This window comes from Setaria italica, chromosome I (genome assembly GCF_000263155.2).
Source record: "Setaria italica strain Yugu1 chromosome I, Setaria_italica_v2.0, whole genome shotgun sequence".
Classification (NCBI taxonomy): Eukaryota; Viridiplantae; Streptophyta; class Magnoliopsida; order Poales; family Poaceae; genus Setaria; species Setaria italica.
Window position 1 is genome coordinate 14,865,381 of NC_028450.1, and position 26,255 is coordinate 14,891,635.

Consider the following 26,255-nt stretch of genomic DNA (forward strand, 5'->3'; position numbering starts at 1 on the left):
TAGAGTATTATGCTACACTGGTGATACGAACCTGTATAAATCTCAGTGTCTTGTGCCTTTTGTTACCATCAAGTTCTTGGTCTTGAGATCTCCCCCTACAAATCTACCAACTGGGTACCCCCTAGGTGGATCGCTGGACCACAAATCCGACAATCATATACCTTACTTGTGGTACCCGAGGTATATCCTCCACATTAACTCTTTGTTGCATCATAAAAAACACTGACATCACACTCTATTTAATAAGAATGAAACTTTAATAAGAATGAAACTTCCGATGTTAGTGGCCTCTAAGTGGAGTTTCTTAATGATTTGACAATATAGAAACTACTCATAAACATAGTGGGTTGAAACTGCCCTGAAATGCCACTGAGAATCTGAGTTGACACAAGAGGAGGCCCGAGTGACAAGGCTATGGAGGAGGAGAAATAGGGAAGTCGTAGGCTTGCACGGGCTGGACGGGAAGATTAAGCCGGAGGTTGAACAAACAAAAGAGTTTCCTAATTTCCATCCGAATGGACACATGGAGGGAGATTCTCTTTCTTTTGCAACATGTGATGAGGGGTGTCCCCTCTTTTAATTTCTTTTAGGAAAAAATGAGTAGACCCATACTGATTATATTATATCTAAAGTAGAAAACAATCTTACAAGCCTAAGCCTAGCTCAGGAAACAAAGAAAAAAAAGGGAGAAAATCATTTTTTATTTTTGATTATATTATATCTAAAGTAGAAAACAATCTTGCAAGCCTAAGCCTACCTCAGGAAACAAAGAAAAATAGGAAGAAAATCATTTTTTATTTTTAATGATCTGGTATCCCCTTCTTTATGGACTCCATACATCACGTATGAACTGAGACTACGAGACAAAAGCGAAAAATCACACTTAACTCCCTGCGATCCATGGATCTATCCATCAACATCATACAAGATTTCAACGAGTTGATTTTTCGGCAGAACACACAAGTTTGTCTACGCCACCACACCAACATTTTTCTTATTTTTCATTGCCTATGATTTCCATGCTATTTTTCTTATCGACCGACAGACGCCGAATCGGGGCACCGGGTCCTGATGGTTGGCACAAGTTGGCAGCGTAAGCCGTATGAGCTGGCGCGAAACATGGGAGGCTTATTTTGGCGCAGGCACGCGCTTCATGTGTCCACATGTGCCTGCATCCTTTCCCCGATCCTATGCTATTAGATTGGATCACAAATGGCACCGGCCCTACTTCTTCCTTCGTGACACACGGCAAGAAATTTACCGGTGCTTTATAGATAGGTGAGAATAAAGGAAAGAATAAGCTTCTTTGCATCTACCATCTTTCTGCGCAGCCCAAATCGACGGAGTAAGAAATGGAGGCACCGATGCATGTGGCACGGAATTATCACCGGATGGGGATGCAAGCCCTTTCTGGACTTAATTGAGTGAGGCGTGCTGTCACAGCATGCCTGGATCATCTCAACATTGATGATGAACTGTGTGCGGGCACGTGGCTGGGGATAGAATAATACAAACTGAGGATGCATTAGCGCATTAGACCTCACAAGATTGATCTTTCAGTTCAGGAGTGGAAAATTAGGAAAATATCAAAATTACTCCCCTCAACTCTCTTGCTGCACTTAACTATTTAGTCGGAGTAGCTCCTAATGCTAGGTTCTAAATGTTGGTCAGTTCAACTTCTAGCACCTGAGTATCCGACACCTAGGTACAATAACATTTAGCTTTCTTCTTGTTCAAGAACCAAAAAGTGGGGCCAAAACCATAATGAATCACAAAGCACAAAATGGTGCTCTCCACCAACTCCATTCCTCTTGATGGTGTAGTTGATGTCCACCGCTGCCAGACCTGGAACATTCTACTCTCCACGATCTTGTAATATCACTATAGCAGCTTATCGCTACAACTCATACACTGCTATTTCCATGATATTGTAAATATGATCATTAAAAGTACAACAATTTACAAGAAAAAAATAGAAGACCTTTTTCTATATATCTCATTACGGAAAGGTCCCAACAAATCATGGATACCTGAATTTCGATCCATGTGGTGATGACATTTCCTACGTTTAGACAAATAATTAATTTTCTTCTTGCTCATGTTATCAGAAGATGATCAAGAAATTTTACAAAGAGAGAAATGGACAAACAAAAATTGGTAACGAAAAAGAATCTAGTACAACAGCCCCGGAATAATACCAGTGGTCTTCATTGGTTCAATTGATCAAGGGCCTCGAGGAGTATAGGTCTGAATCGGTTACAATCAAGCCTCACATTCTGTGTATCCATGAAGGTCTGCCGGACAAACTCAAATCCATTCTTGTGGAATGCAAGCGGGTTTTTGAAGATCTCATGATCCATGGGGTATTGATCTGTGAGGCTGCTTTCGTGAACACCAATGCTGTAATGCTTGTACCTCAGCCCCATTTGTTCTGCTGGGTAGCCAAAATCAATTCGGCATATCCCATCCAGGGCACCCCATGGTACAATCTGAATTAATATAGCACTGTGTGGAAGGAACACACAATTTGTGAGCCCAGCACCATGAACACCCATCATCACATCAACCGAATTAACTACCTTGGCGAAATGGGCGACATTAGAGTTCACATTGGCCTCTTCAACCACCACCTCGTAGCCTATCTCCTCAGCCATGGCTACGATCTCTTTGAGATTGAGGAACATCCTTGTCCGCTGCCTGGAGATAATCAACAGTCTTGGCCTGGTCTTAGGGATCTCACCAAGTGCAGTCACTGAATCTCTAGGTAGTGAGTAGGTTCTGCGCATGAACGTGTTGAAGTCCACCATTGAGTAGTTGTGTGGAGCCTTCAATGGGTCAATTGTGAACTCCATGTAAGCATGAAGGCCAATAATGGCATGCTTAAAGCAACGCACCTCGGTGTCTTTATTGAAATCAATCAATGGGTACTTAGTTAGCTTCTCAAAAACCACTGCATACTTCCTTGTCCACCAAATAGCCATGTCTGTGATTAAGAATTGAACTTCACCATTGAACTCACTTGCAGTTGTGAATAGGGGAACAAGCACATCAGTGAAGTCATGGAATAGATTCCCAGTATATCCAGTCAAAGCAAAGATCACGGCAGGCACATCATGGTACTTAGTACACTCTGGTGCCACTTTGCTGGACTGAACCGTCACCTCTGTAATATGACTGAGGCATAATTCATCACCTTTGCGGGGGTAAGGCTTAATTTTCCATTGCTCATCTCTGTTTGAACCTGCAGGCTCCATGTACATTACTGAACTGCCATTTGGGTGTATCCTAATGTTACCTCGCATCTCACAGACATTTGCTCGGAAGTTTGAGAAATCACACAATGGTTTGTCCCACTCCAAATTATCCAGTGCTGCAAAATGAAATATTGTAATTGGAACAGAAGAAATTGAACAAGATGGATATATATGTCTCATTCCCATGTTGTGAATGTGCAAAACTTCTCTCGCTCTAGGTTAAGGATGATTAACAGTACAAAGTGTTTTGTTGAGCAATTCTATGAAATGGACCAAAACCAGCAGACTCAAAATGACACATTCACTGGCCTACATTTTATTTATTTATCTAAAAGAGAATACTAACCTGGTTGATGAGATCTGTCCCTGCCATTGCTCTGGGCAACAGCCATTGCGAGCTTAATTTCCGAGTCTGTTTTGCCATCTGCAACATCAGGACCACCACATAAAACACCACGAACAAGTAAATACCAGCACTCTTATGTGCTAATAAGTACCAAAAATAGTAACACTATCTAGATCAAGAAACACAACAAGAAGTCACAAAGCCACAATAAATAGAAAGCCCTCTAGGTCTCCTACCTTCTTGCTTGCCATTGTCGCTGTCCTCAGCGGCATCACGAATGGTATAATTGGAAACAGTTGGGAGGGTCACCTTGTGCTCCTGGTGCTCTTGGTGCCCCTCAAGCAGGACTTTACTCCCCTCTTCGTCTTCCCCACCTACAAACATGAAACATGCCACCACCAAAAATTCACAGGTAAAGCAAGCATCAATCTGACTAAAAAAGCCCAAATCTCTCGCGATGTCAGAGTCATGAATCGAATCTGAGCCCAACGAACGGGGTGAGCGTCCAAAGCTGGAGCTAGACAAAGAAATTATTGGCGGATCGGAAGGTGAGTAGGTGACGGCTCACCAGATGCGGTGTCCTCCATCTTTTTGCCCTGCTCGGGCTCACTAGTAAGCACCCTCTTCTCCTCTTCACTGGCTCCTGTCGTAAATAGAAGGGTCGGTGCTATGACATCTCAATCGAAAAAAATCCAAGATTAGCAAGTGCATTGGTGTGGACTAGACCCCACGATTTGCGGTGGGAAGGAGGTAATTAAGCGGTGGATTAGCAAATCTTCACCTCTGGTGTTGGCGTGGGCTTCCTTGGCGGCGTTGTCGTCGTCGACCACCTTGGGATCCTCGGCGGCAGCGGCGAGAGTGTCGGCGGATCTCCTGGAGCCGGCGTCGTCGGCGTCGACCCGCTGGCGGATCAGGAGTGAACGCGGCGCCTGGTCCACCGACAGCCTGCCATTCACTGGAACGAGATTCCGTCCATTAGCACCATCCGTCCATAGATTCAAAGAGGGATACCAACAAAAATAAAAAAGAAATGGCGGTGGGCGCGGTGCTTACGGTTGAAGAGGAGCGCGTCGGGCTTGGAGACGATGACGAAGGTGAGGGTGACGAGGAAGAAGCCGATGACGAGAACGAGCAGGCGCAGCCGCCGCGACTCCTGCCGGAGGCTCCGCACCAGCTTCGCGCGCTCCACCGCCTTCATCTTCACCCACCCTCCACAACCCAACCGAGCTCCGGCCTGCTACACCTAGCTCACTTGCTCGCTCGGAGCCGGAGGCAGCCGCGCAGCATAGACGAGTGGGAGCTAAGAATGGGCACGGGTCAATGTGGATGCGAGAGCACAGGGAGTACTCGAGTGCGAGAGCGTCGCATACTCGTATTTGACCACAGATGCGGCGAGATGGCGTTCGCCGTTCGGCACTTCGGCGAGATGCGCGGAGTGTGCCTTTGCTTCGACCACTTTTTGGTCAGCTTTCCCTTGCCGTTACAGGCTTACACCTTACAGCGTGTGAGTAGTGTGAAGGGAGCTCGGCCCACCTTAATTAAACTGCGGTTAGCCGTTTGGAAGAAACACCGGCTTAATTGGGCCCATATGTTCTCTGTGCCGGGGACCAAAGCGGAGTTACCTCGATAGAGCTAGGCATCTAAACTCTAAGCATGTGTTTGTTCGAGGAACCAAGTGGGCTACATAGATCATCCATTCTTTTAGTGTTTGGTTAGGTCATTCTTATTGCAGGTTTCATATTTACGTTTAAAAAATGCCACATAATTAAGATAGTATTCATAAATGAAATAGATCACACAATATATTATTTTATCTTTTGTTGTTTCCAAATACTAGTTAAGACACAAGTTAGTTGGAAACAATTTGTCGTTGTCAAGAATCACGGGTCAAGGTTACGGCAAGTAAAATTATTTTTTATGCGCGTAAGGCTCGGATGGTTGCACGAGAGGACACGGGGTTTATACTAGTTCGGGCAGGAATAGCCCTACGTCCAGTGTGGGAGCTGCTCGTGTTACTCGTGCGGAGTTTGTAGTAGGGGTTACAAACGGGTGAGAGAGGAAAGCTGGTCTCAAGTCTCTATGGGTGTGCACTGATGCTCGTGTAGAAGGTTTGTGAGTTGGGGGTCGCTCTGGTTCGCTTCAGAGCCGTCCCTTTCTCGGGCCCCCTGGTCCTCCTTTTATAGCGTAAGGGGGACACAAGAGTTACAATCGAGCCAGGAGTAAAGGGAAGTAAAAAAGATAAACAAGGAGAGTAAAGCACAGGAGACGGGTCGAGCCATCGGGGTTGCCGCCTTCCCTTCTGTTTCCGGTGTCTTGTCAGCATGGCCACTGAGGAGGGATGGTTGCTGTTGGGTCCCACCGATGACCCAGCGGCCGGCCATTGTAGCCGGACACGCGAGATGTGCATGGCGACCGACCACTATAGCTACACGAGTTGATGTTGATGACCGGCTGCCGTAGCCGCACATATCGTGGATGATGGGCGACCACTGTAGCCGCTCTGTAGCTACGCGTGCTGTCCGGGAGGCGCGGCTGCCCCTGCCGCTAGGCCGAGCGGGAAATTGGGCGGCGCTCCCTCCTTCGTTAGGTAGTATGGGCGATGAGTGCCTTATGACGAATGTCACAGGGAACGGCTAGGATGGTGCAGCTGTAGCTCTGTGCGGTCATGGCAGCAATGCGCCGCTTGAAAACTCTGGCGGGTCACATCGAGGAAAGCGGGCGCCTCTCCGTGTGCCAGAGCCGTATTCTAGGCATGGGCGTCCCATCGGTTGCATTTAAGGTGAGATCGGTGGGGGCCCACAAGATCTGCGCCCTTATCCGCTGGTCCGCGTATGTCCCCGGGCGAGGTGAAGCTCTGTTTTGTGGGTCCGGATACGTCCGACCCTTAGCGCCCGGGGTCGGGCGAGACGGAGCCTTGCGACGAGGGGTCGGGCGCGTCCGACCCCTTGCGCCTGGGGTCGGGCGAGGCAGAGACCTGCTGTGAGGGGTCGGACCGACCCCTCCCGCCAGGCGGTCGGGCGAGGCGGAACTCTCTTGGCTGGGATGAGGAGGGGCCTCGTGGGGTCGGGTGCGTCCGACCCTGTGACCCGGGGGTCGGGACAAGTCGGCGGAGGTCACTGTTGCTGGAGGTGGGCCCGGGCCCTTATGACCATTGCTTAAGGAGTATAAGGAAGTCGTTATTTCCCCCCAACAATAGCCCTCGAGCCTTTGGTGGAGCAAAAATGCTCCTCCAGAGGCTGTATTCATCGTTCGTTAAGGGTTTTTGTTTGTCCTGCAACCTACATTTGATCAGGGAGAAAAAGTTTCGCTCGTTGGGTTTGGCTGGGGAGTTTTGGATAGGCAAGGTGTTCCGAGGATGGCTTGGTTCAGGAAGATTCCCTATCGTTCTGACGACCACTCCTGCTCTAAGACTCCAAATTGTGACCACACACGTGGTCGTTGGTTGCGATGCCAGCCCTCGAGCCCCCGCGCGTTGCAGGAGACCGATCGAGAGGTTCGATCGACTTTTAATCGTCACCCCTCAAGCGTCCATTCGCTGGGATGGAGGGGGTGAGCCGTGCCATGTTGTCCTCATTGGACGAACCGTGGTGCTCGTTGAGCTGCGAACGGGTCAGTTCGAGTGGAGTCCCCATTCCTGTTTGGGGGGGTCCGGCTCGGGCCAAGCTAGTGGCGTACTCTGGATTTCAGATTGCCAGCTCATATAGTTCCCGGGTCTGTTCAATTGGATCCGGGGGCTCGTTGCCTTTCTTCGGGAAAACCATGAACTTAAACGCCAGTCCGGACTCGAATGTGAGGTCGGGACGCCCTTGGCTTTCGCTCACCTGGGTGGTGGCCGCTAGCGGACCCGTCCCTTCTCACCCCTTGCTCGGGAGCATCCTAGGGCAACTGTCGAACCCTGCGGTGGGCCAGCCTTCGAACCCCTGGACCGTAATGGGCCGTAGGAGCGTTTTCAGCTCCGTATCCCTTTTTTACTTGTTGGTGGGCCCCGGGCCGTACGTGGAGGAAGTCATGCGCGTGCATCCTTTGGGAGGTGAAGTGGCGGAAAACACCGGGCCCGCAAAACAAGGAGGGGAGACGTTCCCTGCAGCACGAAGAGATCGTGCGCACGGTTTCTGAAAAAGGTGGAGGTGACGGGTGTACCTGGCGTCGCAATAACTGCGATCGGATTGCCCTTTTCGCTTCCCGCGTGCCCCCCAATAAGACGAGGGATTCTGCCTCGCTGGTTCCGCCCCACACTCGTCTCCAGCCTTCCTTGCTTTCTTGCGCACCTTTCGCCTCCCTTCGCTCTAGCGCAGCTGCCTTCTCCGTCCCCGCCATTGAGCCTTCCCTTCCCTTAGCGATGGAGTCCTGGATGCGCTCAAACTTCAGCACCGCGCGTGCCACCGGCCTCATGAAGAAGGGCCTCCTTTACGAGAGGATCGCCAAGAACGAGTGGCGGTACCCGGGAGGGAGGATGCGCCGCAGCCGGATGACGGATACGTCATCTCGTTCGCGCACTTCCATGAGAGGGGGTTCACGACTCCGCCGAGCCACTTCTTCCACGGGCTGCTGCATTACTACGGGCTCGAGCTACAACACCTCAACCCCAACGGGATCTAGCACATCGCGGCGTTCATCGCGCTGTGCGAGGGGTACCTGGGGATCGAGCCCAACTTCTCATTCTGGAAATACTTCTTCATGGTCAGCCTGCATCACAAGATCGAGAAGAGGGGGATCCAGGTGCGGACGGTTCCGGTGCCGATGGGGTGCGCCAGCATCCACCTCTGCCAGAACCACGCTAGGGAGTACATGGCGATGAAGACCATGACGTCCCACAAGGGGTGGCACCAGCAGTGGTTCTATGTGAAGAACTGCCCCGAGTTCCCCTTGCCGGAGTTCACCGGCCGTGTCATCGTGGCGGTGCCGGACAACTGGGCGTATGGGCCAGTCGAGAAGGAGAAGAGGAACATCGCCGATCTTCTTCAGGCCATCAATCGCCTGAAGGAGGAGGGCCTGACCGGGGCTGGAGTTATCGGGGCGTACCACGCTCGGAGGAAATGGTGTTTTGAGGAGACGCCAAGTGTCTTGGGTCGGAGCCCTTGATAGCCCCCGAGGGATATGCAACCCTGGGGCAGAGCCAGGGGTCGGATATCCCTAAGCTTGGGATGAAACTTTAGCGAAGGCCACTCAAAATAGCCCCTTTTTCACAAACTAAAAGATGACGGAAGTATGTATGTACAAACTTGGAAATAGTAACTAAGGGTAGAAACGTCTTAGCTGTTCGATGTTCCTAGCGTTGGTGAAGACCTGCCTGTCGGGGGTCGCTAGCTTGTATGTGCCCGGCCATAGTACTTGCGCAATGACGAAAGGACCTTCCCATGGAGGGGTCAGCTTGTGCCAACCTCTGTTGTCTTGGATGAGGCGAAGCACCAGGTCGCCGACGTTGAAGGCCCAACCCCATACCTTACGGCTGTGATACCATCGTAAAGCTTGCTGTTACTTGGCCGAGTGCAGCAGGGCCACGTCTCGCACTTCGTCGAGCTAGTCTTGTGCGTGCGCGAGGGATGCTTGGTTCCCTCGTTCTTCGTACACTCTGACCCTCGGCGACCCATACTCCAAGTTGGTGGGGAGGATTGCCTCGGACCCATAGACCATGAAGAATGGGGTGAAGCTAGTTGCCCTACTGGGGGTTGTCCTTAGGCTCCATAGGACTGCGGGGAGTTCCGCAACCCATCGGCCGCTGAACTTTTTGAAGCGGTCGAAGATCCGTGGCTTGAGACCCTGGAGTATCATGCCATTGGCCCGCTCAACCTGTCCGTTCATGCGGGGATGCGCTACAGCCGACCAGTCCACTTGGATGTGGTGATCATCGTAGAACTTGAGGAATTTCTTCCCAGTGAACTGCGTGCCATTGTCCGTGATGATGGAGTTGGGGACTCCGAAGCGATGGATGATGTCGGTGAAGAATTGCACCGCCTGCTCGGACTTGATCTGTGTGATGGGTCAAGCTTCGATCCACTTTGAGAACTTGTCGACGGCGAGGAGCAAGTGGGTGAAGCCCCCGGGCGCCTTCTTGAAGGGCCCGACGAGGTCCAGACCCTAGACCGCAAAGGGCCACGTGACAGGGATGGTCTGGAGTGCCTGGGCGGGCAGATGAGTTTGTCGCGTGAAGAATTGGCACCCTTCACAGGTGCGCACCACATGGGTGGCATCGGCGACTGCCATCGACCAATAGAAGCCTTGTCGGAAGACGTTCCCGACGAGGGTTCTTGGCGCGGAGTGGTGGCCGCAAGCTCCGGCGTGGATGTAGATTCGCGTCGATGCAGCGAAGTGGATCAGCGTAGTCGTACGTAGTCGATCATGTCGATGTCCAGCAGCTCCTCAGCAGCTCGTCCACGTGCAGCAAGATCTCCCTCGTGCCGCGGCTCGGCGGCGGCTCGTCGTGGCTCGTCGGTGGCTCATTGTGGCTCGTCGGCGGCTCGTCCAAGTGCTGCAGGCACAACACCTCCAAGGTATCCACACGTGCAGGGAGGAAGCGTCGCAAGCCGGACTGCTAGATCCGTGAGTTGCAACAGGTGAGGGCGTGGGCGCGGCAGATGTGTTTCGCCAAAAAGGTGTAAACCCTAGGGCGCCCCCACCCCTCTATTTATAGAGGTTCCTAACGGGCCTCTGGGTCCGAGGCCCATTAGTACTTCTAAACCTAATCCAACTCGGGTCACATCCGAATTGGGCTTCCAGCCCCTTAAGTGTGCGACCCTATGGGTTCGGATACGTATAGACATGGCCCGAGTACTCCTACTCGGCCCAATAGTCGGTAGCGGCCACTAGCAAGACGTGCCAACTCCTATATGCACACGAAGATCATATCAAACGAACCATCACAACATTATATACATGATATTCCCTTTGCCTCACGATATTTGGTCTAGCTTCAAGCCGACCGCTCTTTCTCGATCCTGTGATTCGGAATCCCTTTGTAGGTTAACTCTTAACCGTACGTAGCATGGCCACGCATTTTCGGATCCGATCACTCGAGGGGCCCAGAGATATCACTCTCAATCAGAGAGGGGCAAATCCTATCTTGATTGACCATGTCTCATAGCATGCTTCTTGACAAACCCGAAAGCTACCTTTATAACTACCCTGTTACGGCGTAGCGTTTGATAGCCCCTAAGTAAGTCGATCCACATCTTGAATACATGCGACAATCTCAGGTCTAAGGACAAAGCGTATATGTTGTTTAAAGAGAGAACTACTTCTCGTGTTGGGTCAGTCCTAGCACATGTCTCCACATGTGCCCACATTATTAGTTCAACATCTCCATGTCCATGACTTGTGAGACATAGTCATCAACTAATACATGTGCTAGTCTAATATTCATGTGTGTCCTCACATGAACTCCGACTAGGGACAACTTTAGAATAACCATACAAGTAAAGAGTTTCACACACAATTCACATAATTGCAAATCAATTCAAGTAGCCTTTAATGGATTTTCAAGGAACACAACATAAATCATGGATACAAATGGAATATCATCATCTCTATGATTGCCTCTAGGGCATACCTCCAACAGCAGGATGCCGATATGGCTCCGCCTGTAGAGCTCCTGGTCGATGATGACGAAGGAATTGGCGCGGCAGGCAATCCTTCGCGCCTCTATCTTGTCCGTTGGGAGCAACTCGCGGATGAGGTAATCGAGGTACGGGGCTCTCCAGTCTGGCGGGGGGTTGGCCCCCTCTGCTGGATCTATGTCGATCTCCATAATCTCGGGGTCGGAAAGGTCAGATCCTGGGTCCAGGACAGGTGGCGCGTTGCCAATTTCTCCCGGGTCAGCTCCTGAGTCCGGGACAGGTGGCACGTTGCCGACTTCTCCCGGGTCAGCTCCTGAGTCCGGGACAGGTGGCGCATTGCCAACCTCTCCCTGCTCCTTGTAGCGGATCGAGGTCTTATGCTGATCACTGATAAAGACACCGTCGGGGACTAGCTTCCGGCTGGATGCCACTTTTGCCAGCTCGTCAGCTGCCTCGTTGAAGCGTCTTGCGACGTGGTTGAGCTCCAGACCGTCGAACTTGTACTCGAGCTTGCAGACTTCATTGCAATATGCCACCATCTTGGGATCGTGGTAGCTCCACCCCTTCATGACTTGCTCGACGACTAGCTGAGAGTCGCCTCGGATGTCCAGCCGTTGGATGCCCAGCTTGATGGCAATGCGAAGCCCATTGAAGAGAGCCTCATACTCGACGACATTGTTAGATGCGGGAAAATGGAGACGGATCATGTACCTCATGCGTACGCCGAGGAAGGAGATGAAAACCAGGCCCGCTCTGGCGCGAGCTTTCATTAGCGACCCGTCGAAGTACATCGTTCAGTACTCCCGCTCCTCTGGTGCCGATGGCGTCTGGATCTCTGTCCTTTCCGCGACAAAGTCGGCTAGTACCTGGGACTTGATGGCTGTCTGGGGGGCATAGGTGATGCCCTGGTTCATAAGCTCGAGCGCCCACTTCACGATCCGCCCTGTGGCATCCTAATTCTAGACCACCTCACCGAGAGGGAACGATGACACGACCGTCACCGGGTGGGTGGTGAAGTAGTGTCGCAGTTTCCTCTTCGTGATGAGGACTTCGTATATGAGCTTTTGGATTTGGGGGTAGTAGGCCTTGGAGTCGGACAAGACCTCGCTGATGAAGTACATCGGGCACTGCACCTTGAGGGCGTGTCCCTCCTCCTCACGCTCCACCACCAGTGCAGCGCTGACCATCTGAGTGGTCGCTGCAATGTAGAGCAGGAGTGGCTCCCAGTCGGTCGGTGGGACCAGGATTGGGGCCTTCGTTAGGATTTGCTTGAGCCGGTCAAGCACCTCCAGGGCCTCGGCTGTCCACACGAAGCGGTCGGTTTTCTTCAGAAGTCGGTAGAGAGGGAGTCCTCGTTTGCCGAGGCGTGAGATGAAGCAGCTCAGGGCCGCAAGGCATCCCATGACATGCTGCACTCCCTTCAGGTTTTGGATCAGCCCCATATCGGCGATGGCTAATATATTCTCCGGGTTGGCTTCGATGCCGCGCACGGAGACGATGAAGCCGAGCAGCATGCCCCTCGGGACCCTGAAAACGCACTTTTTGGGGTTGAGTTTGATGCGCTTGTCTCTCAGTCTTATGAAGGCCAGCTCAAGGTCGAGGATGAACTAGTCGCCTTTCTTGGACTTGACCACAATGTAATCCATGTAGGATTCAATGGTTCTGTGACGACCGACCCCAAATCGCATGAGTTAATCTTAATCCGAGTCCCTAATCCCCATCTCAACTTTCCCGAGTTTAAGTACTCAACCTCCAGCCCCGGTTCCGACCCCTGAGATCCGACCCCTCTGTTGGAGGTATGCCCTAGAGGCAATCATAGAGATGATGATATTCCATTTGTATCCATGATTTGTATATTGTGTTCATTGAATATACATTAAAGGCTACTTGAATTGATTTGCAATTATGTGAATTGTATGTGAAACTCTTTACTTGTATGGTTATTCTAAAGTTGTCCCTAGTCGGAGTTCATGTGAGGACACACATGAATATTAGACTAGCACATGTATTAGTTGATGACTACGTTTCACAAGTCATGGACATGGAGATGTTGAACTAATAATGTGGACACATGTGGAGACATGTGCTAGGACTGACCCAACACGAGAAGTAGTTCTCTCTTTAAACAACATATACGCTTTGTCCTTAGACCTGAGATTGTCGCATGTATTCTAGATGTGGATCGACCTACTTAGGGGCTATCAAACGCTACGCCGTAACAGGGTAGTTATAAAGGTAGCTTTCGGGTTTGTCAAGAAGCATGCTATGAGACATGGTCAATCAAGATGGGATTTTCCCCTCTCTGATTGAGAGTGATATCTCTGGGCCCCTCGAGTGATCGGATCCGAAAATGCATGGCCATGCTACGTACGGTTAAGAGTTAACCTACAAAGGGATTCCGAATCACAAGATCGAGAAAGAGCGGTCGGCTTGAAGCTAGACCAAATATCGTGAGGCAAAGGGAGTAGCGTGTATATTATGTTGTGATGGTTCGTCTGATATGATCTTCGTGTGCGTATAGGAGTTGGCACGTCTTGCTAGAGGCCGCTACTGACTATTGGGCCGAGTAGGAGTACTCGGGCCATGTCTATACGTATCCGAACCCATAGGGTCACACACTTAAGGGGCTGGAAGCCCAATTCGGATCTGATCCGAGTTGGATTAGGTTTAGAAGTACTAATGGGCCTCGGACCCAGAGGCCCATCAGGAACCTCTATAAATAGAGGGGTGGGGGCGCCCTAGGGTTTACACCTTTTTGGCGAAACACACCTGCCGCGCCTCCCACGCCCTCGCCTCTTGCAACTCGCGGACCTAGCAGTCCGACTTGCGACGCTTCCTCCTTGCACGTGTGGATACCTTGGAGGTGTTGTGCCTGCAGCACTTGGACGAGCCATCGACGAGCCGCCGACGAGCCACGACGAGCCGACGACAAGCCGCGGCACCGGAGGCGATCTTGCTACACGTGGACGAGCTGCTGAGGAGCTGCTGGACGTGACGTGATCGACTACGTACGACTACGTGATCGTCTTCACTGCACCAGTAGTGTGTCGAGTGGTAATCCCGTGATCCTTATACGGCAGTTCTTCCTGGTTATACGCGGTAGAAATTTTGATTTGCGCTAGTGTAGCCTACCTCGTATCCCAACACCCTCTCCGTTTTCCTCCAGTCCCGACCCCGCCGACCCCAACTCACCCACCGGATCCTTCTAAGTCTTCCCACAACGCCTCCCTTCAATCTGAGCAGTGGACCAACCGAGACTGATCGGTGGACCCACAAAATCTTTCCCCCAGATCTCCCGCAACAGACGCACTCGAGTAGCTACCCGCCTCGGAGTTTCTCTGCCGCGTGGCTCGTTTCTTCCGACCCCCGCTGCTCCGCCCCGTCGCCGGCCGCGACCGGATGGATATCCGCGCCCTCTTCCCCAATCGCCGCGGAAGCCCTCTGCAACCCTTTCTGCAGCACCTCGCCGCCCGCGCCCATCATCACCCCGCCGGACCCCCGGCTGCGGAGCCCGATGCCTCCCGCCTTTTCCGCCGCACCTCCACAGTCGCGCCGCCCGGACTGCGCTACGCGACAATTCCTCCGTCGCCAATCCAGACCCCGGCCACGACAGTCCCTTTCCCGCCTTGTCAGAGCATTGCCCCGATAGTCTGTTGCGTCGCGCTCGCCCGCGCAGCCGCAGCCCGCCTGTCTTCTCACCTGAGAAACCTCGCTTCTAGCGCCGTTTCCCCGGTCACTTCCATCAAATCCACCGTACGACGACACCCGCCTCCGCCAAATCTCAACCACCGGCAAAACCACCCCTGCACCGCCCTGTTGCTGATGCCCAATGACCGCCGGTGTCATCCCCGAAGTCCTGCTCCACCGCCCTCGTTGCTCAATCGCCGCCCCAGCAGCGCACTCCATCATTTCTTCCCGGTCTTCGCGCCGCCCCAACTCTCTCTCTCGTCTGCCAGAGTTTCCTCTTCGCCATCGCTGCCCTCCCGCCTTGCTCTCTATTCATGCTCAAAGCGCTACCGCCTAAGTCCCTGCGGAACTCTCCTCTCCGCTCCCCGGCCGCCCCTTCCAATCCACCCAGCTGCTTGCTCCTCCGCGCTGTGCTAAAGCTTGCTTGTTGACCACAAGAAGCACCGCCACCGCCGACGCACCGCCGGACGTCGCCCCCTCCCAAGTCTTAGTGCTTCAGTCCTTCTGCTCAAGTCTACTCCTTCCCGACCCCAAGCTTCACCTGTAAGACAAAGGTAAGCTGCCGACCGTTTGTCCGTCTCGTCCGACCCCTTCTGTTCGTTCGACCCCCTGTTCCGTCTCGCCCGACCCTATCTGTTTCGTCGACCCATTCTCCGCCTCGCCCAAGGGCTCGGCTGTATCCTTTACCTTGAACCGAGGGTATATGTGTAAAACTCGGGGACTTCTCTGTGTTAAGTCTGAGGACCCCCCCCCAGCACATCTATTCCTCTAGTTTAAGGGTCTGATCAAAAGTTTCTTCCCATCCGACCCTTTTACCTTGTTCTTCTCCAACCCAAGCGAACTTCCCCACCTTTTTCCGTAGCTATGCTACAAAGTTATGAGCTAAAACTTGCAAGTGTCGCTGTTGAAATAACCGTCTAAGTGCTAATCCTTGCATTGCATTCGTGTAGAGCTGCGTCTCGCCGACGGTGTCTACGAGTTGTACCCAGCGCCAGAAGACGAAGCTGCAGCAGAGCTCCTATCTCCAGAAGCCGAAGCTGAAGCCGCCCCAGCGGAAGACCCCTTCCCTTCCTTCTCGCTTGAAGGCAAGCCCCGGATGCATGAACCCCTATGTTTTCCCAAACTTGCGCATGCCTTCTTTGTCATGCTTGTGCATTTACGTATAGGAGTTGCTTGGAACCGTAGATGCATGACTTAGCTCCCTGATCTGAACACTAGCTGTTGGACCGAGTAGTTGCTATGCTTGATTAAGAAGCGGTAAAAGTCGAGTGATTTCCTGTCACTCGCGAGTTATAGGAGTTGGTTGTTCTCTTCTGTTGCAACTATAAGGATGATGGACGGGGCAAGGTTTTGGGTAACTCATTGGTGGTCGGCTGATTGCCCCATTTGTCTATGGAACTTGCTAAGGCCCGACAGTGGTGGTGTTCGTGATCAAGTGTTTGAAAGTACTAATCTCATACCTAATATGGGATAGGGAAGCCTAGTACCTGATTGAACTAGGGCGTGGCTTATACCCCTGCTGTCCCTGGAACGAGGTTCCCATGGTGCATCATGTGGGTGCAAGTGCGGTCACAGTACGGTAGAGACCGGAACTGTGGAGCATTGCATGCCAAGGGAAGTTTGGACCTGACACGCGACTGGGAATTGATGGGGACGGCCGACACAGGAAGCGACCTTTGTGGTGCACGGATGTCGTGAGATTAGGTTCGCCATGCATGGTCAAGAAACTCGAATCGATTCATCTGCCTCTCACAGTTTGAGACTGCTTGATGACTATGCTACCCTGAGTAATAAAGGAATCTGATGATGACATGGTCTTGATGATGATATATATATATATACCTTTTGGTTAGTTCTATGTTTGCTTAGAGTAAGTTGCTAACTTAGACCGGATATGCATTTTCGGATCCGATCACTCGAGGGGCCCAGAGATATCACTCTCAATCAGAGAGGGGCAAATCCCATCTTGATTGACCATGTCTCATAGCATGCTTCTTGACAAACCCGAAAGCTACCTTTATAACTACCCTGTTACGGCGTAGCGTTTGATAGCCCCTAAGTAGGTCGATCCACATCTAGAATACATGCGACAATCTCAGGTCTAAGGACAAAGCGTATATGTTGTTTAAAGAGAGAACTACTTCTCGTGTTGGGTCAGTCCTAGCACATGTCTCCACATGTGTCCACATTATTAGTTCAACATCTCCATGTCCATGACTTGTGAAACATAGTCATCAACTAATACATGTGCTAGTCTAATATTCATGTGTGTCCTCACATGAACTCCGACTAGGGACAACTTTAGAATAACCATACAAGTAAAGAGTTTCACATACAAGTCACATAATTGCAAATCAATTCAAGTAGCCTTTAATGGATATTCAATGAACACAATATACAAATCATGGATACAAATGGAATACCATCATCTCTATGATTGACTCTAGGGCATACCTCCAACAGTCTCCCACTTGCACTAGAGTCAATCTAGAAGGTACCTAATACCCATAGCTCTTACATGCGCATCATGCTTAGCCTACGGGAGTGGTTTTGTCAACGGATCAGAAATGTTCAGATCCGTATGTATTTTGCATATCTTGATCTCACCCCGGTTAACAAAGTCTCGAATGAGATGAAATCGCCGCATTACGTGTTTGTTCTTCTGGTGGTTCCTTGGCTCTTTTGCTTGCGCAATTGCCCCATTATTATCACAGTAGAGATTCAATGGGATGGACGCATTCGGGAACACACCAAGCTCAATGAGAAAATTCCTTATCCAAACACCTTCCTTCGCGGCTTCCGAAGCCGCGATGTACTCGGCTTCTTTCGTAGAATCGGCCACCGTCTCCTGCTTGGAACTCTTCCAACTAACAGCACCACCATTTAGCGTGAACACAAATCCCGATTGTGACTTTGAATCATCTCTGTCGGTTTGGAAACTAGCATCGGTGTAACCTGTTACAACGAGCTCCTCCTCACCTCCATAGATGAGGAACATATCTTTAGTCCTTCTCAAGTACTTAAGAATATTTTTCACCGCTGTCCAGTGACTCTCACCTGGATCAGATTGGTGTCTGCTTGTCATACTTAGCGCATATGAAACATCTGGGCGAGTACTTATCATTGCATACATGATAAATCCAATAGCCGAGGCATATGGCACTCTACTCATGCGATCCCGCTCATCAGCAGTCGAAGGACACTGAGTCTTGCTGAGATGTATGCCATGTGACATAGGCAAGAACCCTTTCTTTGCCTCTTCCATGCTGAACCGCTTCAACACTTTGTCAATGTAAGTATCTTGTCTTAAACCTATAAGCCTTCTCGATCTATCTCTATAGATCTTAATGCCCAGAATATATGCCGCTTCCCCTAAGTCCTTCATCGAAAAACTATTTTTCAGTGAAGTCTGTACGGACTCAAGCATAGGAATGTTATTTCCAATCAGTAATATGTCATCCACATATAAGATTAGAAATACTACAGAGATCCCACTAACCTTCTTGTAAACACAAGACTCTTGTTCGTTCTTGGTGAAGTCAAACCCTTTGACCACTTCATCAAAACGAATGTTCCAACTCCTAGATGCTTGCTTCAATCCATAAATGGATCTCTGAAGCTTGCATACCTTTCCAGCATTTTTCGGATCGACAAAACCCTCGGGCTGTATCATATACACGTCCTCAGCTAGGTTTCCATTCAGGAAAGCTGTTTTGACATCCATCTGTCATATCTGATAATCGAAATATGCAGCTATAGCTAGAATAATCCGAATGGACTTAAGCATCACTACGGGCGAGAAGATCTCGTCGTACTCAACTCCTTGAACTTGTCGAAAACCTTTTGCGACAAGTCGTGCTTTATAGATGTGAACATTTCCATCCATATCCTTTTTCTTCTTATAGATCCACTTGCACTCTATGGCTTTAACACCATCAAGTAGACATAGCCATATCTACTAAAATCATCAGTGAGAGTTATTAAGTATTGGAATCCTCCTCTAGCTGTCGTGCTCATTGGTCCGCATACATCACTATGTACGAGTTCCAACAAGTCTACTGCTCTCTCAGGAAATCCTGCGAAAGGGGTCTTGGTCATCTTGCCTAGCAAGCAAGCCTCACATGTCTCGTATGATTCAAAATCAAACGAAGTTAGAAGTCCATTAGAATAGAGCTTCTTCATGCGCTTTTCACTTATATGACCCAAACGACAATGTCACAAGTAGGTAGGACTCAAATCATTAGGCCGAGGCCTTTTAGCACTTACGTTACAGACAGGTGAACCATCAAGATTTAAAACAAATAATCCATTCACAATGGGTGCAAAAGCCATAAACATATCATTCTTAGAGATCACACAACCATTGTTTTCACTCGCAAATGAATAACCATCCTTCATCAAGCATGAAGGAGACAAAATGTTTCGACTTAAACTAGGAACGAAATAACAATTATTCAACTCCATAATAAATCCTGACGGGAGGTGGAGTTGCATCGTCCTGACGGTCAACGCAGCAACTCTTACATTATTGCCCACGCGGAAATCAACTTCTCCTCTTTCCACGCTTCTACTTCTTATCATTCCCTGCATCGAATTGCAAATATGAGCAACCGATCCGGTATCAAATACCCAAGAATTAATAATTGTATCAGCGAGAAAAATATTGTCTATAACATTAACAACGAGCGTACCTGAGGTAGAAGTACTCTTACTTCCGCCATTCTTCAACGAAGCTAGGTACTGCTTGCAGTTTCTCTTCCAGTGACCAAGTTCATGACAGTAAAAGCACTCTTTGTCTAGAGCAGGTCCAGGTCCAGCTTTAACCTTGGGCGTTGGGTTTGGCTTGGACGTTCCAGCCTTGCCCTTCTTCTTCAAAGAATTGCCCTTCTTCTTAAAGCTAGGCTTGTTCTGTATAGCCATCACATGGCTGGTACTAGCGCTTTTCTTAATGTCTACCTCTGCTGTCTTGAGCATACCACATAGTTCATTCAGACCCTTCTCCGTCCCATGCATATGGTAGTTCGAGATGAAGTTTCCATGGCTAGGCGGAAGAGATGAAAGAATGAAGTCAGTGGCCAACTCTTTGCCCATTGGGAAGCCCAGCTTCTCCAATCGCTGAGTGTAACCAACCATCTTGATTACATGTGGTCCTACTGCTGCGCCTTCTGCTAGCTTGCACTCCAGAAAGGCTTTGGACACATTGAACCTTTCAGTCCTAGCCTGTGTCTGGAACATGTCCTTGAGCGCCATGATCATATCGTGTGCCTCATGATTTGTTTCGAACTGCATCTGCAGCTCGGGTTCCATGCAAGCAAGCATAAGGTAGCTTACCTCAAGATTAGCATCAAATGCCTTCTTGTAAGCCGCCTTAACGGCAGCAGATGCATCATCAGCAGGTACTGGTGGTAGTGGGGTGTCTAGAACATCTTCCTTTTTATCGGCCCTGAGAACAATTCTCAGGTTAGGGATCCAATCTGAGTAGTTTGTTCCATTCAACTTGTCCTTCTCAAGGACCGAACGCAAAGCAAACGATGTGGTGGTGTTGCTAGGTGCCATTTAATCTACAACAAAAGTAATGCAAAATACACTAAGACAAACGTATCCATGATAGAGCAAATCACATTAAACTATTTTAACAGAATCTACTCCCACTAAAATCAATATCCCTCTATTGATACTTAGTGATTCAGGATCCACAACTAATGAGTCTACTAGTGAGCTTTAGCATCACTGCTAGCAAACAAGGTAGATCGGTAAGCAACTTTTGCTAATCATATCACATATGACTCCTGTTGTTGGGTGACATCTCCATGTCTCGACGCCCAACCTTTATGCCCCAAGGTCCTTAACCGTTAAGATAACCTTGTTAAGTAAACCAACCCTTATGCGTGTAAGTGTCCGACACAAACCCATCTAATCAAGGAAAACTAGTGGCACCCTAATTTCATAGACCCACCACTAATTGTACAAGATTTGGGACGGTGCAAGTTTTAGTTGGGAGGACACACTAACTTAAACTTTGTGAGGGATCGTTCTACTTCTAACATCACAGCATGCAGAAAGTAAAACATAAACAGAATAGCATTCACACAGTTGTGACACAGTATGACCCGTTTTCTTATGGTGATCTCCATCTCCATAGAATCTGTTCACCATGGTGATCTCCATCTCCATGTTCCATGTGCGCCATCCTCCTGGTGATGAGTCCTCCAAGAACTAGAACATGCTATTACGCCTAATAGCTAGTAAAGGAGCTAGTAATGAAGATTACATAGTTGCTTGGATCATCACAGATTGGTACGCAGACCATTAAATATATTAAGGTGACAACACATATGAGTCCTGCCGTGTTGCCGTACGCATGACACGCAGGTCACGAATGAGTTACACACATGCATCACATACACAAAGGGGCTATATTGATCACAAGATATATACATACATCCTGCAAAATAGAGTTAGGCGTTCTAACGTTCCAAACTTCGGATGCCCGAAACTCCATCTTCCAAGCCGAATTTGGGAAATCTAATTTTGCCGAAAACGGCGAAGCGGTTGAATTACCGAAGCATACGCATACGGCAAAAATTCCGACCCCGGTAGTAGATTCCATCTACTTTTGCACATCTAATGCGCTTGGCGTATGACCCTGGATTTCGATTCGACCAATCATATTGATCCTCGCTCACTGCAACTGGATTTACGTGTATCACTTAACTCCGATGGCGGAAACTGACCGGTAGGAGTATGTTGTTACACTACCATTGCAGCAAGAGCACGAAACCAGGACATAGATCAAACTGAAAACTCGCATATCTCCATATGCACACATCCCGAATCCAAAACTAAACAGCTATGGCTCTGATACCACTGTTGGGATACGAGGTAGGCTATACTAGCGCAAATCAAAATTTCTACCACGTAAAACCAGGAAGAACTGCCGTATAAGGATCACGGGATTACCACTCGACGCACTACTGGTGCGGAAGATGTAGATTTGCGTCGATGCAGTGAAGACGATCAACGTAGTCGTACGTAGTCGATCAACGTAGTCGTACGTAGTCGATCACTTCAACGTCCAGCAGCTCCTCAGCAACTCGTCCACGTGCAGCAAGATCGCCCTCGTGCCGCGGCTCGTCGTCGGCTCGTCGTGGCTCGTCGGCGGCTCGTCCAAGTGCTGCAGGCGCAACACCTCCAAGGTATCCACACGTGCAGGGAGGAAACGTCGCAAGCCGGACTGCTAGATCCACGAGTTGCAACAGGCGAGGGTGTGGGAGGTGCGGCAGATGTGTTTCGCCAAAAAGGTGTAAAGCCTAGGGCGCCCCCACCCCTCTATTTATAGAGGTTCCTAATGGGCCTCTGGGTCCGAGGCCCATTAGTACTTCTAAACCTAATCCAACTCGGATCAGATCCGAATTGGGCTTCCAGCCCCTTAAGTGTGTGACCCTGTGGGTTCGGATACGTATAGACATGGCCCGAGTACTCCTACTCGGCCCAATAGTCGGTAGCGACCTCTAGCAAGACGTGCCAACTCCTATACGCACACGAAGATCATATCAGACGAACCATCACAACATAATATACATGCTATTCCCTTTGCCTCACGATATTTGGTCTAGCTTCAAGCCGACCGCTCTTTCTCGATCCTGTGATTCGGAATCCCTTTGTAGGTTAACTCTTAACGTACGTAGCATGGCCATACATTTTCGGATCCGATTACTCGAGGGGCCCAGAGATATCACTCTCAATCAGAGAGGGGCAAATCCCATCTTGATTGACCATGTCTCATAGCATGCTTCTTGACAAACCCGAAAGCTACCTTTATAACTACCCTGTTACGATGTAGCGTTTGATAGCCCCTAAGTAGGTCGATCCACATCTAGAATACATGCGACAATCTTAGGTCTAAGGACAAAGCGTGTATGTTGTTTAAAGAGAGAACTACTTCTCGTGTTGGGTCAGTCCTAGCACATGTCTCCACATGTGTCCACATTATTAGTTCAACATCTCCATGTCCATGACTTGTGAAACATAGTCATCAACTAATACATGTGCTAGTCTAATATTCATGTGTGTCCTCACATGAACTTCGACTAGGGACCACTTTAGAATAACCATACAAGTAAAGAGTTTCACATACAATTCACATAATTGCAAATCAATTCAAGTAGCCTTTAATGGATATTCAATGAACACAATATACAAATCATGGATACAAATGGAATATCATCATCTCTATGATTGCCTCTAGGGCATACCTCCAACACCCGACCCCTCGAGGCAGTTCTCCGCCTCGCCCGACCCCTTTTTGTGCGGATCATTTCGCCAACCCCTTCCTTGAGCTGTTTCGCCTAGCCCGACCCCTTGGCCTAAGATCAGCTGTAATGGAACTCCTGGAATCTGACCACGGTTCACCCGAAGTTGTGTGCGGAGTTAAGATAGATGCTAACTAAGATGGCAATAGGAAGTGTGTGCCTTCCTTGTAAGAGTTGTGGTTGTATCGCCTTATCGGCAAGAGTTGCATTTGCGGAATGAACACATGCGTTCCCACATAATTGGAGTACTTCTGAGGTTATGGAATTAATGGGACGTTGACTCTTGCAGATGGCGCATCGCACCAGATCTGGCTCTGTGCCCAGCAGCAGCGAGCAGAGACAGGATCTTCCCCCGCCCCCACCCCCATCTCCGCTGGAAGCGATCTTAGCGGCTCAAACCGAGTTGCTGAGGCATCTTGTACAGGGGCAACAACAGCAGCAGCCCCATGGGGGAAGGGCTCAACAGAAACCTCATGTTGCTCGCTATGAGGACTTCTTGGGGACGCAGCCCCCTCTGTTCTAGAAGACGCAAGACCCGCTCGACGCAGACGCCTGGGTTCACACAATCGAATCCAAGTTCGAGCTTCTCACCGCCCCGTGCCCTGACCATAACAAAGCCTAGTTTGCAGCCCAGCAGCTGCGTGGTTCCGCCCAGCTCTGGTGGGATCACTACCATGCCATGCTGCCGGCCGACCATATCGTCAGCTGGAACGAGTTCAAGATTGCGTTCAGAGGGCATCACATTCCGGAAGGTCTCCTGGAGTGCAAGCTCAATGAGTTCCTAGCCCTTACCCAGGGAAACCGAGATGTCCTGCACTACGCCCAAGCCTTCAATGACCTATGCCGTTATGCCGGCTATCATGCGGACACAGATGAGAAGAAGCGGGACAGATTCCGCAGAGGGCTAAGCTTGGAGCTCAGAGAAAGGTTAAACCCGATAAGGGTGGATACGTACAATGAGTTGGTCAACTTGGCCATCTCACAAGAGGACTGCATTAAGGCTCTGGCAGCCGAGAGGAAGAGGAAAGCTCCACTGCCAACGCCCAGCCCACCTGCACAGCGTTTCAGAATGGTTCCACCCCAGGCGCCCAGCCGACCCCAGCAGTCGGGAAGATGGATTGCCCGACCCCCGCCAGCGGCAGCGCCTCGTTTTCCTGGTTTCCAACCACAGGCGCCCCGGCCGACCCTGCCGCCACCCCTACGTCCTGCAACTGGTAACTGCTGCTTCACCTGCGGCAATGAAGGGTACTTTGCTAAGGACTGCCCCAGAAACAGGAGTCAGCAGCCTGGCCAGAACCTCATGGCGAACAGAGGAAGAAGGCCCAAGGTGCAAGTTCGCCAAGGATGGCTCAACTACACCAGCTTGACCGAACTCCCTGAAGGTGCGCCAGTGATGACGGGTACTTTCCTTGTCTTAAATCACGCTGTTGTTGTTTTGTTTGATTCGGGAGCCTCCCATAGCTTCATCGGGAGTAAGACTAGAGAAAGATGTGAGCTAAGTGTCGGTCACACTAAAGGATCATATGTGATCTCCACTCCTGGAAGGAAGATAGCCTCAGACCAGATCGTTACCCTTGTACCTATCCAGCTAGGCGAGACCCTTTTTAAGGAAAATCTCATCATCCTTGACCTGGAAGGAATAGACATCATCCTTGGGATGGATTGGATGACCAGACACCAAGTGGTTCTAGATGCAGCTGCCCGAACCCTCCACATCAACTCACCCTTTCATGGCAGTTTTACCCTACCTTTGAAACACCCTAAGTCCGCACTTCCTTGTGCATACCCTCTATCGGAAGCCCGGATAAAAGGCATCCCTGTTGCCTGTGAGTACCTGAATGTGTTCCCAGAGGACTTGCCCGGCATGCCACCCGATAGAGATGTGGAGTTCTCCATAGAGTTGATCCCCGGCACCGCTCCGATATCCAAGAGACCCTATCAGATGCCACCTGCTGAGTTGGCCGAGTTGAAGACCCAGCTGCATGATCTGTTGGAAAAAGGCTTCATCCGACCGAGTGCATCACCCTGGGGTTGCCCAGCCCTGTTTGTGAAGAAGAAGGACGGGAGTCTACGCATGTGTGTGGACTACCGACCCTTCAATGCGGTGACTGTCAAGAACAAGTACCCACTTCCACGCATCGATATCTTGTTTGATCAGTTAGCTGGAGTAAAAGTGTTCTCCAAGATCGACCTTCGTTCCGGTTATCACCAAATCAAGATCCGACCCTGTGACATCCCCAAGACTGCCTTCTCCACAAGATATGGACTCTATGAGTACTTGGTCATGTCTTTTGGACTCACCAATGCACCCACCTATTTCATGTATCTCATGAATTCGGTGTTCATGCCCGAGTTGGACAAGTTTCTGGTGGTGTTCATTGATGATATCCTAGTGTACTCGAAGAACGAAGAAGAACATGCCGGTCATCTTCATGTAGTTCTCCAACGGCTGAGAGATCATCAGCTCTATGCCAAGTTCTCCAAGTGTGAATTTTTGTTAGATAGTGTCAAGTTCTTGGGACACACTATCTCTAGGAATAGCATAGCCGACCCCAGCAAGGTACAGGAAGTCATGGACTGGAAGCCTCCCACTTCAGTTCATCAGATCCGAAGTTTTCTTGGATTAGCAGGCTACTATCGGCGCTTCATACCAGATTTCTCCAAGATAACTAAGCCGATGACTAAGCTACTCAAGAAAGAGGTCAAATTTGTGTGGAGCGACAAGTGTGAGGAAGCCTTCAAGACCCTGAAGCACTTACTGACCATAGCCCCGGTTTTGGCTCAACCCGACCCCTCTAGGCCGTTTGATGTGTACTGTGACGCCTCTGGCACTGGACATGGGTGTGTTCTTATGCAAGACAACCGAGCCATTGCCTATGCCTCACGGGCGTTACGACCTCATGAGCTGAACTACCCAACCCATGATCTTGAGTTGGCAGCAGTGATTCATGCCTTAAAGATATGGAGACACTATCTGATGGGTACCCACTGCAACATCTACACCAACCACAAGAGCCTCAAGTACATCTTCACCCAAGCTGACCTCAACATGCGCCAAAGAAGATGGTTGGAGTTGATAAAGGACTATGATTTGGAAGTGCAC

General features: G+C 50.0%; 2 protein-coding genes across 4 annotated transcripts; both read right to left on the bottom strand.

Moving 5' to 3' along the window:
* Positions 1 to 1,958: 1,958 nt before the first annotated feature.
* On the bottom strand, positions 1,959 to 5,069 carry LOC101783666. 3 transcript variants are annotated; one of them, XM_004952283.3, is made up of 6 exons: positions 4,654 to 5,069; positions 4,382 to 4,555; positions 4,169 to 4,267; positions 3,837 to 3,974; positions 3,601 to 3,678; positions 1,959 to 3,370 (listed from the first exon to the last, which is right to left on the bottom strand). In XM_004952283.3, exons 1-6 carry the CDS (start codon positions 4,796 to 4,798, stop codon positions 2,208 to 2,210), a joined length of 1,797 nt encoding a protein of 598 aa, XP_004952340.1. In that variant the 5' UTR covers positions 4,799 to 5,069; the 3' UTR covers positions 1,959 to 2,207. The 3 variants fall into 3 exon arrangements, with proteins under 3 accessions (XP_004952340.1, XP_004952339.1, XP_004952341.1); XM_004952282.3 differs by having other exon boundaries at positions 4,169 to 4,276; XM_004952284.4 differs by having other exon boundaries at positions 4,169 to 4,243; positions 4,654 to 5,068.
* A 3,187-nt stretch (positions 5,070 to 8,256) lies between these two features.
* LOC101783280 lies at positions 8,257 to 11,692 on the bottom strand. Its single transcript, XM_004954787.1, has 2 exons — positions 11,147 to 11,692; positions 8,257 to 8,286 (listed from the first exon to the last, which is right to left on the bottom strand). Exons 1-2 carry the CDS (start codon positions 11,690 to 11,692, stop codon positions 8,257 to 8,259), a joined length of 576 nt encoding a protein of 191 aa, XP_004954844.1.
* Between the last annotated feature and the right edge of the window lie 14,563 nt (positions 11,693 to 26,255).

Bases quoted from the DNA above. Each gene is read 5' to 3' on its own strand.
- LOC101783666 (XM_004952282.3), bottom strand. From the start codon at position 4,798: ATGAAGGCGGTGGAGCGCGCGAAGCTGGTGCGGAGCCTCCGGCAGGAG. The intron at 4,556-4,653 runs GTAAGCACCGCG...ATCTCGTTCCAG, and splicing joins CGACGCGCTCCTCTTCAACC to TGAATGGCAGGCTGTCGGTG. The intron at 3,371-3,600 runs GTTAGTATTCTC...TTCATTTTGCAG, and splicing joins GGACAGATCTCATCAACCAG to CACTGGATAATTTGGAGTGG.
- LOC101783280 (XM_004954787.1), bottom strand. From the start codon at position 11,692: ATGGTGGCATATTGCAATGAAGTCTGCAAGCTCGAGTACAAGTTCGAC. The intron at 8,287-11,146 runs GTATGCCCTAGA...CTTGTGATGCAG, and splicing joins TCGGCATCCTGCTGTTGGAG to GCTGACCATGAAGAAGTATT.